General features: G+C 34.4%; 1 protein-coding gene across 1 annotated transcript in view; it reads left to right on the top strand.

Annotated features, from left to right (window-relative positions):
* Nucleotides 1–9,662, top strand: part of LOC148955700 (uncharacterized) — a 49,647-nt gene extending 39,985 nt beyond the window's left edge. Inside the window, exons 2-4 of the mRNA XM_089103578.1 lie at nt 248–406; nt 1,648–1,806; nt 8,324–9,662. Of these exons, the coding sequence (XP_088959704.1) occupies nt 280–406; nt 1,648–1,806; nt 8,324–9,411 (1,374 nt within the window). The 5' untranslated portion in view covers nt 248–279 and the 3' untranslated portion in view covers nt 9,412–9,662. The remainder of the gene's footprint in view (nt 1–247; nt 407–1,647; nt 1,807–8,323) is intronic.
* The last annotated feature ends 7,458 nt before the right edge of the window (nt 9,663–17,120 follow it).

Below are 17,120 nucleotides of genomic sequence, written 5' to 3'. Positions count from 1 at the left end.
TGCTCTTTTCTGTTTCTTAACAGAAGCAAACTTTTAATTATTTAAATTAGAAGAATAAAGAGCTAAGTATTGAAATTTGTTTTTTAATTTTTAAAATACCCTGTTTAAGTCTGTTCAAGTCTCTTGTTTTGCCAATCTTTCAGTTTTGTGCTCATCTTTTTTTGTGTGTGTGAGCTTTATAATTTCTTGGTAATTTATTGAGAATATATTATTATTTTAAATGTTTTCTATTTCTTTTTTTTTGTAGGATTTGAAGATACTTAATCAAGTGATACTGAAATGCTCATGGAAAGCTCAAACTCCACTCCACTGCCTCAACATCAAATTCTACCTGGTGGTATTTCACGTAGAACTTCCACTCTATTGCCAGAATTGGGCTCCCAGGAAATGGATAGCAATGGCGAAGGTATACTGTCTTGTGAAATCCATAAGAAATCACTTTTTGCTAAGAAAAATTTGTTATCCTAGATAAAGCATGAAACATAAGATAAAACGGGACTTGTATGATATATCCCCTACTGCTCAAGTTGTTTATGCATTGACGTACTTTAAACCGGTTTCTTTTGCTAGTTTCTTTCAACTTAGCATGAGAAAAGACGAAGAGAAGTGACAGAACAAATGGGAAATATATAATTTGGGCGATATATTTCCACGTTAGGGGGGAGGAGGGGGTAAAGTATTTGGACAGTGTGAAGTCAGAAAACGATTCTTACTTTATTATATCAGAATGATTGTAGCTAACATATTTTGCATGCAGACTCCCTGTACTTTACACCCCCCCCCCTAGTGTGCAAATGTATAGCCCAAATTTGTTTCCAAAAGTATTATAATTAGGTATATTTTATTAGGATTAACCTAACTTCACTTCTTGAGTGGTACAGGGTATATTATACAAGTACCTATGAAACTTTCAAATAGCATTACTAAAAGTCTTAAGTTTTCATTGGGAATCCTTAGAAAACACTTTAAAGCAATTTAGATATTAAACACAAAACATTTGTGAGATTAATAGCTTCTTCTAGGACCATTTTCATGTTTGAAGTTTTGCAGCACTTTTTGTGTAAATAAATTAAATCAAGTTTGCAAAGGGCTCATTCTTATGCCATTATCCCATTCTAGTCCCTAAGGGGTAATACTGAGTGAATTATAAATCTGTTATATTTAGGTGTTTTTATTTTGGGCTAAGTTTTCATTTTGAATCCTAAGATAAACACATCAATGGAATTTAAGTGTTAAACCCTAAACAATTATGAGATTGAAAGTTTTTTGTGAGACAATTTTGCATTTGAAGTTCTACAGTGCTTTTTCAGGAAATAAGAAGTTAAATCCAGTCAGTAAAGGCCTAATTTCTTTGCCATTTTCGTATTCTTATCTTGAAAGACTAGTTCTTAGTGAAAATCTTTTGTGTCCATATTATTCCAGTTATAAAAATTAATTAATGACTGTTTGGATGTGGACATCTCTGACTAAAATGCTCATTAAGGAAATTAGTATTGCAATAATCAAATAATTACACTCAAGTTTTTCAGGCTTTTTTTGTCTAATTTTCTAAGTTTTATGGTCAGTTTCTTATGTTGTTTGAGTTTATTTTTTCTGGGTAAATAATTACAAGTATTTTAAATTTCTTTATTTGTTATTTGGTTGTAGCAGCTGAATTTACTTCGTCAAGTGATACCGAAATCCTCATGGAAGCTTCGAATTCTATTCTATCTCATGAACATCAAAATCAGCCTATGGGCATTTCGCCCAGAATTTGTACTTTACCACCAAAGTCGGACTCTCGAAAGCGAAATAGCAATGACGAAGGTATTTTCCAAACTATCCGGGTTTTGAAATCAGTTTGACTATTAAATTATAATGTCGAAATGTTTTTCCAGGCATAACATTAAAGTATTCCAGGCATAATATTAGAGTATTCCAGGCACAACATTAGAGTAATTATGTTACTAAAAGTTTATAGTAAAGCTGAGTTTGATTTTCAATTCCTAAGAAAATATTTTCAAGCACTTTAAATGTTAAATGAAAAAAAATTGTGAAACAAAAAGTTCCTGTGATACTCTTTAAGATTTAAAGTTTTGCAACCTAGTTTAAGTAACTGAAAAGGTAGGCCATTGCGGTGTAGGGAAAGCGATTTTTTGTGGTAATTTTTTTGCCTTTATGCCTTTTTTCTGCAAAATTCTTATTTTTTTAATATTGCTAAAATTTTAACAGTTTAAGAATTTTATGTAATAAGGCTAGAGATAGATAAGTATAGAATTAAATTTGAAACGCAAATTAATTATCACACTGAATATAATGACTTGTGTGCTTTTGTTGTTATTTAAACAGATAGCTTTCTTTTTTTTCTCAAAACAAGTCAAAACCTGGAAAAATTCCCTCATTTGTCTTGTATTTAGGAAGCAATTTGACGAGGATTCAAATTGATCAAATTAGAGGAAATCAACCATAAAAATCCTCACTACAATAAGAAATGATAACTCTTAATAAATGATGTTAACATTGCAACAGTGCTATTAAGCATTTCATTGCTTTTAATTATTTGTCGTCTATTTATTTGGAAAAACTGAAGCACATTGTTTCAAGAAATATAGTTTTCAATAAAACAAAAATGACGCAAAAGGCCTTAAGACCTTTTACGGTTAGGAGATCGGAACGGGGCAGTGGCCAAAATCCTGTTTATAGAGTTTTTGTTAGTTTTAGGTTTGGCTTGAGAGCTATACAATTTAATTTTATTCGTTTCAAGACTTATTTATTCATTTATATCAGTATCTGTTGTCTTTGTGTTTGATATGTGATTATTTTAATTTCTGTTTGTTTAGAGTTTCAATTATTCTTTAATAGTAATTTGTGGCTGTTTTGGGTTTCAATTACAATTTTTTGCTTTAGTTTTCTATTCTTTACTTTTTTATTTTGATTTAATGATAGCTCTCAGCTTTTCTTCAAAAAATACATTTTTCGGAATTCTTTTTATTAATTTAGAAAAAAAATGAGGGAATCCACTTACAATCTGGATAAATGGGAAAATTAAAAGCTGACTTGGCACTTATTCTGATTTCTTTCGTCGACTTTTTGTCGAGCGCATGCACAATTTTTGCAAAAGATAGGGGCAAACGAAATCTAAACATTCGTTTTTACATATATAACTAAATATAATAATAATAACTGGATTGAATAATAAATAACTAAATAGAATCTGCAAATTTTCTAATTCCAGTTTGGGGTATGGCTGTTCAATTTAAAATAGCAACGAAAAAATCACCAGATTATCCATCATCAGAATTTTCCTTCTTAAAGAAATGATTTGAGATTTTGTCTCTTACTTAAAGGAACTTGTGAAATAAGTGAAAATTGTTAACGCGGAAAAAAGACAAAAGTTTACATACCCTACAAAAATATCTTTTCCTTTGACTGAAATCGACTGTTTATTATAAACGTATAGAATAGTGTAGAATTTATTGACACAAAAGCCCAAAGGGCCGTGGTCACAAAAACAAAGACACTTTTATGCCAACATAAGTTGGCACAAAAGTATAATCTAGGCTAGTGAACTATCACCCTCATCCCTAATCTTCAAAAAACCTTTCTCTATGTTCTATATCCATCGTTAGGAACCTTCCGATTCTCTTTATACCTCCCATCTCTCTCCCAAACCTGAACCCCAAACAATTCTTTCCTTAAATCTATTAGTTCACTACACTTCCCCACAAAATGAACCAAATCTTCCTCTTTCCCGCACATGAGATAGAAGTAAGGACCAGAAGCTTGCCTAACCCCTCCTAGGTACTTCCTTCTCTCACCTAGTGGTAACCCATCTGACCTAACACAAATAATAAACTTTAGCTGCCTCTTTTGAAGCCCCGCCTTAAAATACAATTCTTCTCCCTACTGCTTATTAGCCTTTGCATATAACCCCAGTGATCGGGTCTCATTCACTCGCGCATGCCACACCTGGATCTCATGATCCCTTAACCTCTCCCTAACCCTACTTGCAACTTCTCATTCCTTTCATCCAATCCCTAGCCCACCATTCCATAGCTCTGAAAATCCACAATCATTCAATACCTTCTTTATTTGAGATGGCCACGTATCACTCTTTGGGATCCTCAGAGCTTCTAAACATGCTGCTTTTGTTATCCTTACTCTGGGCATACTCAGGATTTTTTCCCACAGTCTTATCATCCTTAATAGCCTATCAGTTCTTAAAGAAAATAAACCTAGATCTCCTCTCAATACTGAAATATTCTTTGAAAATGTAGACCTGACACTCTCTTAAAATACTGAAGCTGAATCTCCTCCATCCTCTCACCAGCTATGTGTCCCCAAACTTCAGACCCATAATGCATAGCCGATTCAATCTTTACCTGAAATATCTGCTTATGCATCTTCAGGCTCTGTATGTTCGCCAGTTGGCTAGCAGTCACAGCATAGGCGCAGGACTTTCCTCTAGCAAGACTTAGCTTCGGTTGCTTTCCAAACTTACCGTTTGACGAATACTTACATCCTAAATACGTAAACCCACCCCTACTTTCTAAATCTATTCCCTCCCATTTTATTCTATTCCTACTTGTAATCTTTCCCCCTTTTCTAAAAACCATAACTACCGACTTCTTTACATTCAAGCTTAGTTGTTTCCTATCTATACATGCCTTAGTTCTATCCAACAAGGACTGTAAATCCTCTCTTCGCTGCTAGTGCCAGGTCATCTGCGAACATCAGCATGCATAGTTCACAGACATCTAATGACACCATTGGGGCTCCTTGCTTCCTAAGAAAATCCGGAAAATCATTAATAAACAACGAAAATAGCCGTAATGACAGGGGACAAGCTTGTTTAACCCCCTTTCTAGAACAAATTACATATGAAAATTTTCCTGCCACCCTAATAACAATTTTTGAAGCTTCATACGTACTTATTAAAATCCTTACAAGTGGGTATGGGAGGCCAATATTTTGTACAATCCTTCATTAACTGTTCCCTCTTTACATTATCAAATGGCCCTTTAAATCCAAAAAAGCTACATACAATTTACCTCCCTTCTTATTTATAAACTTATCAACTAAACACTTAAATGTAAAAATTTGATCAATCGTACTATGTCCCTCCCTGAAACCTGACTGCTCCGCGGCTAGCCATTCAGTTTTCTGGAGCCAACTTCTAAGTCTGTTATCTTATACCTTCGCCATTAACTTTCCTAGTGTGTTACCTAAATGTATACATCTATAATTTTCATGTAGTTTCCTATTCCCTTTCTCAAAAATCGGCACTCCTACTGACAGGTTCCACTTACTAGGCCAAGTTTCAGATCGAAGAAATGCTGTGTATATCAAAAAAATAATATACAATGTTACGCTTCTACTATACTTCCATAGAGCTGCTGGAATACAATCAGGACCAGGTGCTGAACATCCCTTCATCTCTTTTAAACTTTCCCATGCTTCTTCTACCCTTACTGGCTCGATTAAAGCATCATCTTCGTCCTTTATAGGTCTATAAACTTGATCTTTGTTACTCTTTTCGCAATTATCTTCAAATACCCTCATTTTCCGTTGTCTTCTGCCTCTTAAATTCACTCTACCAGGTGTCCGCGGGGGGGGGATATCTTGGCTTGTATCCTTCTGGTAGAACTTGAAACCCTCTTCCAAAAAACTTTGCTATCCTTACCCTTTAATGCCTGCTCTATCTCTCTCCTAATTTTTCGGTATGCCAATAAATTATTATCTAAAGTCCCTAGTCCCTGGAGCCTGACTACATCTAACGCTTCTTGCAGCCTAGCTTTTAACTTTTTACTTTCCATATCCAATACCCTCTCCTCTGAATTTCTATCCTCAATTTTGTCACTTCCTCCCGCTCCTATGCATATATCATACACTACCTTGTTCAGTCCCTTTAGACTCTCCTCCACCTTACCAATTTTACAAAATTCCTCACACTCTTCTATTAGCTAAAAAATACTACCTCTTATTATCCCTTGGTTTACTATCTCTTCTGTCTCCTTAACTATTTTTATCGATTTTCTAATACAAAGGTCATTCTTTGTAAATCTACTTATCTCCCCATCTCTTTGCAAACTCCGAACCCTTATCTCGCATATAGACCCATGAGACCCAGGAAGACTCAGATTAAGAGCAATTGGGAAGTGGTCCGACCCTACACAACACATCACTCTAAAATTGTAACAAATTGGCCATAGATTCAACCCAACCAAACAATAATCTACCACACTTGGTGACCCAGAAAAACAAGTAAAATTCTCCACTTCTTCATGTTCTCCCAGTCTACCATTCACAATTGCCATTTTTTCATTCACACAAAACTCAAAAAGGTTAGATCCTCATTTATTCCTTCCACGGTTCTGGTTCTTACTCTGTTGCTTACCAATTTTTAAATCATCATAATACCAAGGTGATTCGGAAGGATCCTGCGATGCGTAGCTCCTCCAGTTATCTCCAGCTTCCTCAAATTCACCATCTGAAATCCCAGTATACGCGTTAAAGTCATCTGTAAGAATAAAATAGCTATCACCATACAATTTAACATATTTTCTCGTTTTTTTTTGCAAGCGCACTCGCATATAAACCCTGGAAGGCAAATGCAAGAACTTCTCCACGTCTCAGCTAGGCCTATATTATCCAACTCATCTAACCTACATGAATCACTTAGTTTCTGATCACTAAATCCCTGAATATTCCAGAAACATATTTTCAAATTCATTGCACCACGGCCCTCAAAATCCTATTCCCTAATTGCCGGATCAAGAATAAACCTTCTAGATTCGTTTCCTCTTGCCAAGCCTCTGCTTCTCGTCCGTCCTTCCCAGACTTTTCCTCCCGACCCGCTCGTACTCCCTCTTCCCACACTAGTGCTGGGTTGACGATTTGCATCTTCCGGTTTTCTCTCCGCCAGTCTTTTTTGAACCAATAGTGGTCTAACTTCCGAATCCGCTGGCCCTTGAGACATCCTAGCCGGCGTCTCTGCCACGTTTCCGTCTATGACCGTAGTATCGGATACATCACTCATAACCGATTCTGTTTCTCCGTCTGCAATCCCGTCACTTTCCGCACCGACGGCATTCATACTTTTCCCGCTGAATTTCGGACAGTTTCGATCACTCGCTGAGTTTCAGGGTCGTAAGAAAACGTTTGGTCTCCAATTTGTAATTTCGTCCCCCGTAGGAATGCATTGGATCTACCTTCACTTTTCGCTTGCTCTAGAATCGGTCTCAACTTGTTTCTCGCTTCCCTTTCAGCCTTGGTATAATCAGGGGGTGCTTTTAGCCCGTATTCTCTCAGATATCGATTGCTCCGTGGAAGCGAGTCGTGAATATCTTTAGCTGTGAATCTAATTAGGACCAGTGAGACTTCTCCGGAACGATTTTTCATTCTAAATCCCTCTTTAATGTCACTCCATCGAATGTCTAAACTGGGCAAAACACTACCAAAACACTGTAATAAATCATCCTTTAGTGAACGACCCCTTGCACCTGGGTTGAACTCGTATAGCACCAAGTTATTTTTCTAAGATTCAAATTCTAACTTTTCTATCTGTGTTTCGAAACAGAGTCTTTTTTCCACTGGCTAGACAACTTTTACCACCTCAATTACTAATTATTTTCAATACTATCTAATCTGGTACAACACTATCGCCATCTAAAGTATACTTAATCATGTATGTCTCCGTTTTCATCCATATTTCTAACCTTGGAACTTAACTGTTATTTTCTACTGTCTACGGTTTCTGCTCTCCGCTATCTACGAGTGCTGCAAAAAATTGTGACTGCTTATTGTTGGCTAATTAATTTGGAAGTTAATTTTGCCTGTTTCTTGCTGCAAAAGTAAATACTGAAATGCCAAATTGTTACTTTGTTATATTCAGAAAATCAAAGTCTTTCCATTAAAACATCCTCCTCCCCAATTATGCATGGATTTACCCAAGGGTGCTTTTTTTCGCTAAAAGCTTCATCTTCACCTTTACTTAAATCAGAAAATCTATTTTTGATGATTAATGTAAGTTCAACCGACAGAGATAGAAGAGAAAGTTGACCGTTAAAACATATTTAAACATCTTAAAGTTGTTTTTAACTCTTTATAAGATTGTTTTAGTATTCTAATCTAATATATGAAATGAAACTAATTGGGAGTATTTTTATTCTTTTTCTGTTAATATTTAATCTAACCAGATGTGGTAGACGTCTACACGTGGTAGACGATGTAGACCCTAATCATGAGTATTTTTCGAGTGTTCCTCTTTCATTTTTCATTGCTTTGATTCCTTTTATTTAATTTTTTAATATTATTCTATTACAATAAAAAATCTTTACTTTAGAGATATTAAATTCTACAGCATGCAGTTCTGATGCTCTACCTCAGCCGAAACTATTCGACCCAAAGCCCATCGTTGTTGTGAAAAGGCTGACAAAGAAGGATATAGAAGAATTAACAGCCGGTATCTGGCGTTGCAGCATTTGCGGAAAAGCAGAGAGGTCATTTTTGATATTAGATCTTCACGTAGACACTGGCTGTGAAGAACTTTCGCCAATAGAGTGCGATCTCTGTCCTGCAGTGGCTCGCAACTACAACAATTTTGTTGTTCATTTTATGGAACACCAAATGGGAGGGACAAGAAAATGTCCAATTTGTTTACGAGAAGATATTGGTGATATGCGACAGCATCTAATTTCAAAAGACCACTTTTCACCAAATGTTTCTGAGCTAGACTTGCAGCAGAATATATCACCAGTTATTTTGCAGGATCCGTCCACAAGCTCTTGCTTAAATTCTTCTGACTCGGAATCAAAAACAAAAAGCTTAAATAATCGGAAAACGATTTTGAATTGTCATTTGAAAAGTAAAAGGCACAGAAAATTGAAGAGACTTCAAATAATAGATGCAGGGAAAACCCCATATAAATGTGATAGATGTCAGAAAGGCTTTTCTTCCTCGGGTAATTTGAATCAGCATCGAAGAGTGCATACTGGTGATAAACCATTTAGATGTGATATATGTAAGAAATGCTTTTCTGTCCCGGGTAATTTGAACAAACATCAAAGAGTGCATACTGGTGTTAAACCATTTAAATGTGATTTATGCAAGAAATGCTTTTCTGACTTGGGTAATTTCAGTAATCACCAAAGAGTGCATACAGGTGAGAAGCCATTTAAATGCAATGTGTGTAAGAAATGTTTTTCTTTATCAAGCAATTTAAAAAGGCATCAAAAAATGCATGCTGGCGAGAAACCTTTTAAATGTAGTGTGTGTAAAAAGAGCTTTTCTCAAAAAAATCATTTGACTACCCATCAAAGGGTACATACAGGCGAAAAACCCTTTAGATGCGGTTTATGTAAGAAGAACTTTTCTGCACCTAGCAGTTTGAGTAGGCATCAAAGAGTCCATACAGGAGAAAAACCATATTAACGTGGTGTGTGTGGCAGAAGAGCTTTTCCTCTTTGAATGACTTGCATAGGCATAAAAGAGTGCATATACGCTAGAAACATTTTAAATGATATTTATGCCTCTGGTTTCTCTGCTTCTTTGGCTAGTGAGTTTTGATTTTTATCCAATAACCCAGGCATTTTTAGAACTTTATGAGTAGAAATAAATAATCCTTTAGTTTGTAATATAATATGTTTTTTAATGAGCAATTTGAAAAGGAATAGAAGAATAGTGTCGAAAACGCATGCCTATTAGAATTTTTAGACATCCAAAAGTTTACCCAGAAAAACAAGGTAATGATTGGAGAGGTGATTGATTGGATTGTCATGATTGATTTTTAAGAAAATGATTGAAACGGTAACAGCATTTACTAGGTTGTTATTCTAGAGCTATGAGTCAGTTTAATCCTTTTTTCAGTTCCCAAACTAGATTTTTAGTTTTTGTAGATTAAAAAATTTGTTGAAAACTTGTGAAAAAAGGTAAATTATCTAGTTTTTCAACCGAGATCAGATAGAGCAAAAGAAAAAGTTGATGTAATATTACAAATCTAAACTAACGAATGGCTAGAAGTGAAACTGATGAATGGAACTTTAATTCAGCTTTTTTCGAGAGTTACACTTGATTTATCTGCTTTTGGACAAGGAATAAGCCAACAATAATACAAAAATTTACACTTACAAGGAGGAGAGGAAAGAAAAGGGGGATGAGCTAGCTGGAGAAAAAAGATAACTGGAAATATGAATGATAATCACCAAAAACATTCCAAATACTATACCAGTATGCTACTGTAACCTGAAAAAATATGCCTTGAATACTTCTTAAATATGAAGAATGTTAAGGATTCACTCGCTCAATCATATATTGGGTATTTATTTGCAGTGAGAGGAAGTTGATATCTTATACTTGTTCCTATAACTTGATAAATGATAATGTTGATTTTTAGTCAAAGATTTCAGTCCATTCAAAAGATTTCAAGGGAACTGTTTATTGACTAAAAAATTTAATCACTTTTATTGTTTATAATAACTCTTTTTGCTGTTAATTTGTTTGCAAACTTTTTAAATAGTTAAAGTTTATCAAGTTAACAAATAAAATATAAACGACCTTTTTTTTATTTTACTTAATTAAATTATCATGTTTGAATCTGTTCAAGACTCTTGTGTCTTTCAATATCTTTCAGTTTCCTCTTCCCTCTTTTTTCTGTTGCGTGTGCAAGCTTTATTATTTCTGAGTAAGTTATTGAGAATGTGGCATCATGGTATTTTGAATTGTTTTATTAATCTCTTTATTTATTTGGTTGTAAAATTTGATCACTGTATAAAGATAATATTACAGTAAGCTCACCGCAGATGAGTTCTGGCGCTTCATTCTCGGTGCTTACAAACAGCTCCTCCCACTTAGTCTTTCATTAGCGGGTTAGTAATGTTAGTATGTGTTTATCAGTCACTGAAAAAGGGTTCGAAATTGTATTATTCGTAATTGCGAAAGAAGTAAGAAACTTGGAACTTGGTGAGCCGGTGAAGTGGTTTGCACCTGTCCTATCTCACAGGTATGACTTAATTTATATACAAGTTTTGACTTAATCTATTATTTATATACAGTGGACTTAACTGATTGGCCTATGTAGGACTTCTAAAAAGGGGGGGGGGGGTTGATGAAATTTGTGAAAATAAGGAAGTTTCTAGTGTTAACTTCTAATCAATACTGCAACAGAGAAATAGCCGAAATTTCATAGTGGAAAGGGATCCCCGAAGTGGCGGGAGTATTTGAAATTTGCCACAAAATTGTTTACCACAAAGGGGCAACCTAACAGTTTTAGCACAGATTATCTATTAGGTTTCACAATAGTCTGTGGTTTTAAATAGTAATATTGCGCCATGGAGCATCAAAACTTTCTCTTATTGTTTTTTTTTATTGGTAAGAAAAAATATTCCATTTAATTTCATTTTCCTTTTAATTTACATTTAATTTTTCCTCGTTTATACTCTGTTTTGGGCCATAGAAATGTCATTTGAAATTTGATAGAGGATCTTTGTTTTTCTTCTAATAACTGGTGGAATAGATGTGATGGTTTATCTTTTTTTTTTTCAAGTCGTGATATTTGTTTTCTCAGATTGTAGTGTGTGACTTGAAAAAGGGTAATTACCTATTTTGGCGGAGAGCCGAGAAATATATAACATGTTATATATATATATATATATATATATATATATATATATATATATATATATATATATATATTTATATCAGCGCGTACAAACAGCTCCTCTCATTTGATCTGCCATCAGCGGGCCAATTACCCTGGAACACGTATTTTGGCAGAAACTTTCTCAAAATGCCTTTGAAACCAACTCAAGACTTCGAAACCTACTTATAATTCCTAAAAACATCAAATAATAACATTGCACTTCTAATTACCGATTTTCATATATGTATTGAAATAAATTAATTTAAAATTTAGTGTTACAACATTGAAGCCAAGTTTCGTGTTCAAGAGAAATCTGACTTGTCTACCCGTGGAAAGATCTAATGTCGCTTATGTTTTTACGGTCTCCGGAGCACTCGCACCTCGGTCCGGGTTTTATAATGAGTGAGATAGGGAAGGATCATACTGTCTATTATTTATATACTGTGGATGTGATGATACTTCAACAATTGATACCAAATGCTCATAGAAAGTTCCAACTCTACCCCATCACCTGAATTTGGACTGGTAAATCTCATGGTCAGTGAGATTAAGAGCTTTTCTATGACTTCCCTTCTTAAAGATTGCAAGTCACACTTCCCATAATTCCCTACTACAAACAAAGAAAACAGATACTTGGAATGCTCTTGGACAAAGATTTAAGATGGAACTCGCGCGTTGACTTATCTGAGCAAGAGGCCATTTTCACGAGAATGCGAGCTGGATGAAAATTCTGTATGTGGATTTATGTTTTTTGTGCTGGACTTGATCAATGGAAGAATGTTTTTATTTCCACCCTCCTCTAATCCATCTCCTGTTGAACTTGAGCCTTAGTTAAACTCTGCCTTTCGACCTAGCTGGACAAATCCAGTAGAAACGGATGGACAAATTCACTTTTGTTGAACAAATGATTGTTTTTATGAGGTTTCATGATACTATTTAAACTTGTTTTAGTATTCCAATTCTAAACATTCTGTAAAGTAAAAATAATTTAAAGTATATATCTTCCCTTTTTGCTGGATTTTTAATCCAACCAGATGAAGTAAGCGGTAGGCTTTGTAGATCTCAATCACATAGTATTTGTGGAATGTTTACCTTCTGTTTATAATTAGCTAATTTTTAATATTATTCGATTACAATAAATTTTCCTTACTATAGATATGGTGAAGTCTACAGTGCCCAGTTCTGATGCTGTGGCTCTGCTGAAACCATTTAACCCAAAACGGATTATTGTATTGAAAAGGCTATAGAAGAATTAACCGCCGGTATCTGGCGTTGCAGTAGCTGTTGAAAAGCAGAGAGATCATTTTTGATGCTAGATCTTCACATAGACACTGGCTGTGAAGGACTTTCATCAATAGAATGCGATGTCTGTCCTGAAGATGTTCGCAATTACGGAATTTTGTTGTTCATTTTATGGAACACCAAATGGAAGTGACGAGAAAATGTCCAATTTATTTACAAGATATTGGTGATATGCAGCACATCTAATTTTGCCAGGTCTCTTTTCTCCAAGCACGTCTGCATTAGACCTACAGTGGGATACATCACTTGCTCTTTTACAGAATCCATCCACAAGCGTTTGCCTAAATTTATTTGAATTGGAATCTGAAGCAATAATCTTAAATAATCAGGAAAGATATTTGAATAGTTGCTAACAAAGTAAAAGGCACAGAAATTTGGAGACATCAAGAAAAACATAAAGAAAAAAACGCATAAATGTGATGTGTGTAAGAAATGTTTTTCTAATTCAAAAGATTTGAACAGACACCAAAGAGTGCATACAAGCGATATACCTTTTAAATGTAATGTATGTAAGAAATGCTTTTCTTTTTCGTGCAATTTGAAAACGTATCAAAGACTGCACACAGGGGAGAAAACTTTTAAATGTGATGCATGCAAGAAATGCTTTTCTTACTTGAGCAGTTTAAAAACGCATCAAAGACTGCACATGGGCGAGAAACCATATAAATGCGATGTATGTCAGAAGATTTTTTCTCAATCATGCAATCTGGACATGCATTTGAAAACCCATCTAAGGGTGCATACAAGCAAGCAATCATTTAAATGTGATGTGTTTCAGAAAATCTTTTCTTCTGAATACTCATCAAAGAGTGCATACAGGTGAGAAACCATTTAAATGTGAAGTATGTAATCAATTCTTTTCTCTGCAAGGGAATCTGAACAGGCATCAAAGGGTACATACAGTCAAAAAACTTCTGAAATAAGATTTGTGTAAGAGAGAATTTTCATTTGGGTTATCGTCCTTGAATTACTGTCTAAAAATTTACTCTAAGAAAAACCTGCTAGCTTAGATTTTACAATAAAATTACGGACTATATGGGGATTCTGATAGACAGAAGAAATACCTGATAGAATTACAGCCGTTCCATTGTTTGTTTCTATTTACGTTAGTTTATGCATCAAGGAAAATGTTTTTCTGGTTCTTTGGGAAGTGTTTAAATTTTCCATGCAATACCCTACACATTTGTAAGATTGCACGGGTAGAAATTAGCGTGTGCTTAGATTTTGATTAAAATATTTGTCTAAATGGGCAATTTAACTGAAGAATAACTTAGCTAAAGAAAGGTAAAACAAGATAAGATGGAGATAAACAGTTCTGTGTTTCTTGTATTTTTTTTTCTTTATAATCCATCCTTACTGAAGTATTCTTTTTATGACAAAAAGAAGAAATAGAAAGGGATGCTTAATAATAATTAAGCTTAAATTCCATTAAAACAATGGCTCTTATTAAGAGCTTTAAAAAGAAGTTCTGTAGGCAGACTGTTATAATAAAAAAGAGATTTGTGGTAGTTGTGCTAAAAGTGAACAGAAAATCACTATATAAATTCAGATTTTGTTTCTTGTTGTGTTGAGGTTTCTTGTTGTGTTTCCTGTTGTGATGAGGCTTCAGATTTTTTTCTGTTGTGATGAAGCTTCTTGTTGTGTGTTCTACTTTAACAATTGTCATTTGAAAGGTAGCAATTCAATTTTACTGTTGTAACAATTGAAAGAAATGTACCTGATAATGACTACGAATTCTTTTTCTTGAATAACAACATTCATGTTCATAAAATTTGATTTTTTTTTTCTATAATATTGTTCAGATAGGCACAATATATAGCATAAGTATATAAGTACAATAATGTTCCTTGGTGAAAGTTTATAAAAATTAAAGAAGTTGTCTGAATACTTTTAGTCGCTGCAGCTAATGAATTACTGATTCAAGGTCAAGTTTCTGCATAAGGATTAGAAATACACAAAACTGTATAAATACATGAAAAGTTTTCAAATCAAAATTATTTCATACTAGAAATTTAAAAATTAAACACAGTTGTCCGATAGGTAACTGTTGCATTAAAAGAGGGTTTCAAAACAAAATAAGCCTATTTAGTTCTCTATATCAAGTTGGGTCCAGCTTTTGTATGTCTTTGCTTAGAGGAATAAATGCTAAGAACCAAGATTGTTACTAATATCGGTATTGATTCACTAGAAAAGGGTTTCACCTTGGTGACTCTTTATGGCCATTATGTGTCCTTGGATTGAGGGGACCCAAACGCAGGAAAAGAACTGAAACATACAAGTTTGTATATCAGATTTGAAAAGTTAAAACGCTTTAAATTTTTTGGATATTTTTCGAAGAATTTTTTTCTCTGGAAAACAAAATAATATTTGACTACTACAGATTTCAACATATTTTCACTCCAAAACGGTCTGAAGATAACCTTAGTTTTTAAATCTGACATTAAATCACCCGATAAATTCTGTGGACCCGGGCACCGGTGCTCACACTCAAAACATTGAGCGAGAAGATATTCCTAGATATGGTAGAACAGTTGCCAATATGGCTGGAAATTTAGCCGTTTTATTAGAAAAGAAAATATACAAAAAAATCAACGCAGTTGCACCACTTCCTGCTCGAGGCAGCGCAACTATGTAAACTCCATCAAGTCAAAAACGCAGAAACTTAATGAGCCAATTCAAATTCGGTCCCAATCCATCATAATTCACCAGGCGCCAATCAAGGCTCAAGCTAAAACCGGAAATACAACCTTTAATCATCTTCAATTATTATAATTAATCATTTTTATATCTTCAATTTAAACATCATCAACTGGTCATTTTATTCCTATTGATTCGGTCGGTGAATAACTCAAGTAATAAAAAAGTAATCTGTCATCTTGTATTTTTTTTATAACCGTTTAACTAAATTATTCTTTTATTTCAAATTTATTTTATATGTTTCTATTATACATATATATTTGTTATTTAAAATTAAAGGCTCTGACTAAGTGTTGTAAAACTGTTATACATGGAATTTTATTTCAAAGACAATCATAATGGATTCTTGAAATGCCACTACTATTACTTTACAAAATGCTATAAAAGAATATTATAGACGGGGTTTCTAAAAAAAATCTACCAAAATCAGTAAAGGACGATTTTTTATGACTTGGGAAGAAGATCAAGAATCAGTTTTCATGCGTTTCCGTGGTGAAGATAGACAGGAATTACTTTCCATTTGAGTGTTCGCTATTTGGAAACGGTTTTCGGAAAATGAATCCTGACAGGTCGTGGAAAGTGAAGCTGGAAACTACTTTTCTAGCGTAATTTTCAGGCAGGCTAAAAAAAAGTGGAAGAACATGGCTGCATTTGGGATAGAAAATTTATGGGGTACAAATAAAGAGGACCAGTTCCTGTTCCAAAGTGCCGGTGCAAGCTACATAGTGGCCCAGAAACAAAGACGTTTTCCACTAATTTTGTGCTCTTTTGTTTTCGCTTTCCACCTGTTTTCGAGACGTGCGACCGAGTATAAGTGTTTCGGGGAAAACCACCCTGAAAACTACCGCTATTTTGACGTGAATTTTTCAAATCCGCTTGTTTTCTGCTATATTAGACGATCCATTTGAAAACGAAGAAAATTGATCTATTTGTAAAAAAAAAAATTTAATGAAAGTGGAGACGCTTTGAATATGTGTTAACTACAATTGTGCTACATATTATGAGGTAACAATTGTTTTCTTAATGTTTCCTTTTCAGCAGGTCCAACTGTACACTGATATCTAACAATCGTGTTTTTAAATTTAAAAGTATTTGAAAATTTAGGTTTAGATTATTAACTTCAGGCTGGGTACTGTAGTACGAAAAGTCCCAATGACTAAGAGGGCCTTGGACGTAGGGGGGGGGGGGGAGACAAAAAAATACCAAAAAGTTCGCGAGAATTTACTCAAGATCTCAAGTTTCTCGATGATCGGCAATCACAGGGCCATGAGAGGAGGCAGGGCTTATCCAAATTCTTAGCAGGAATGTACTTAACAACTTCTTAAAGTTTCTTGGCGATCGGATGAACAGTGTAGTAATGCATACAGGACACGCACACAGATATAGCCCACACTTTTTTTGTCTTTTTTTTTTATTCAATTTGGTTTATGTTCTTTCCACACTTGGATTATTGATTAATTTTATTTCTTTTTATCTTCTGTTTAATGCAACTCTTTACTTTTCT

The sequence above is a fragment of the Artemia sp. Qi Xiang Cuo genome, chromosome 2 (assembly GCF_049724085.1).
Source record: "Artemia sp. Qi Xiang Cuo chromosome 2, ASM4972408v1, whole genome shotgun sequence".
Classification (NCBI taxonomy): domain Eukaryota; kingdom Metazoa; phylum Arthropoda; class Branchiopoda; order Anostraca; family Artemiidae; genus Artemia; species Artemia sp. Qi Xiang Cuo.
The sequence above is the reverse complement of the archived record's forward strand: the minus strand, read 5'-3'. Positions and strand labels throughout refer to the sequence as shown.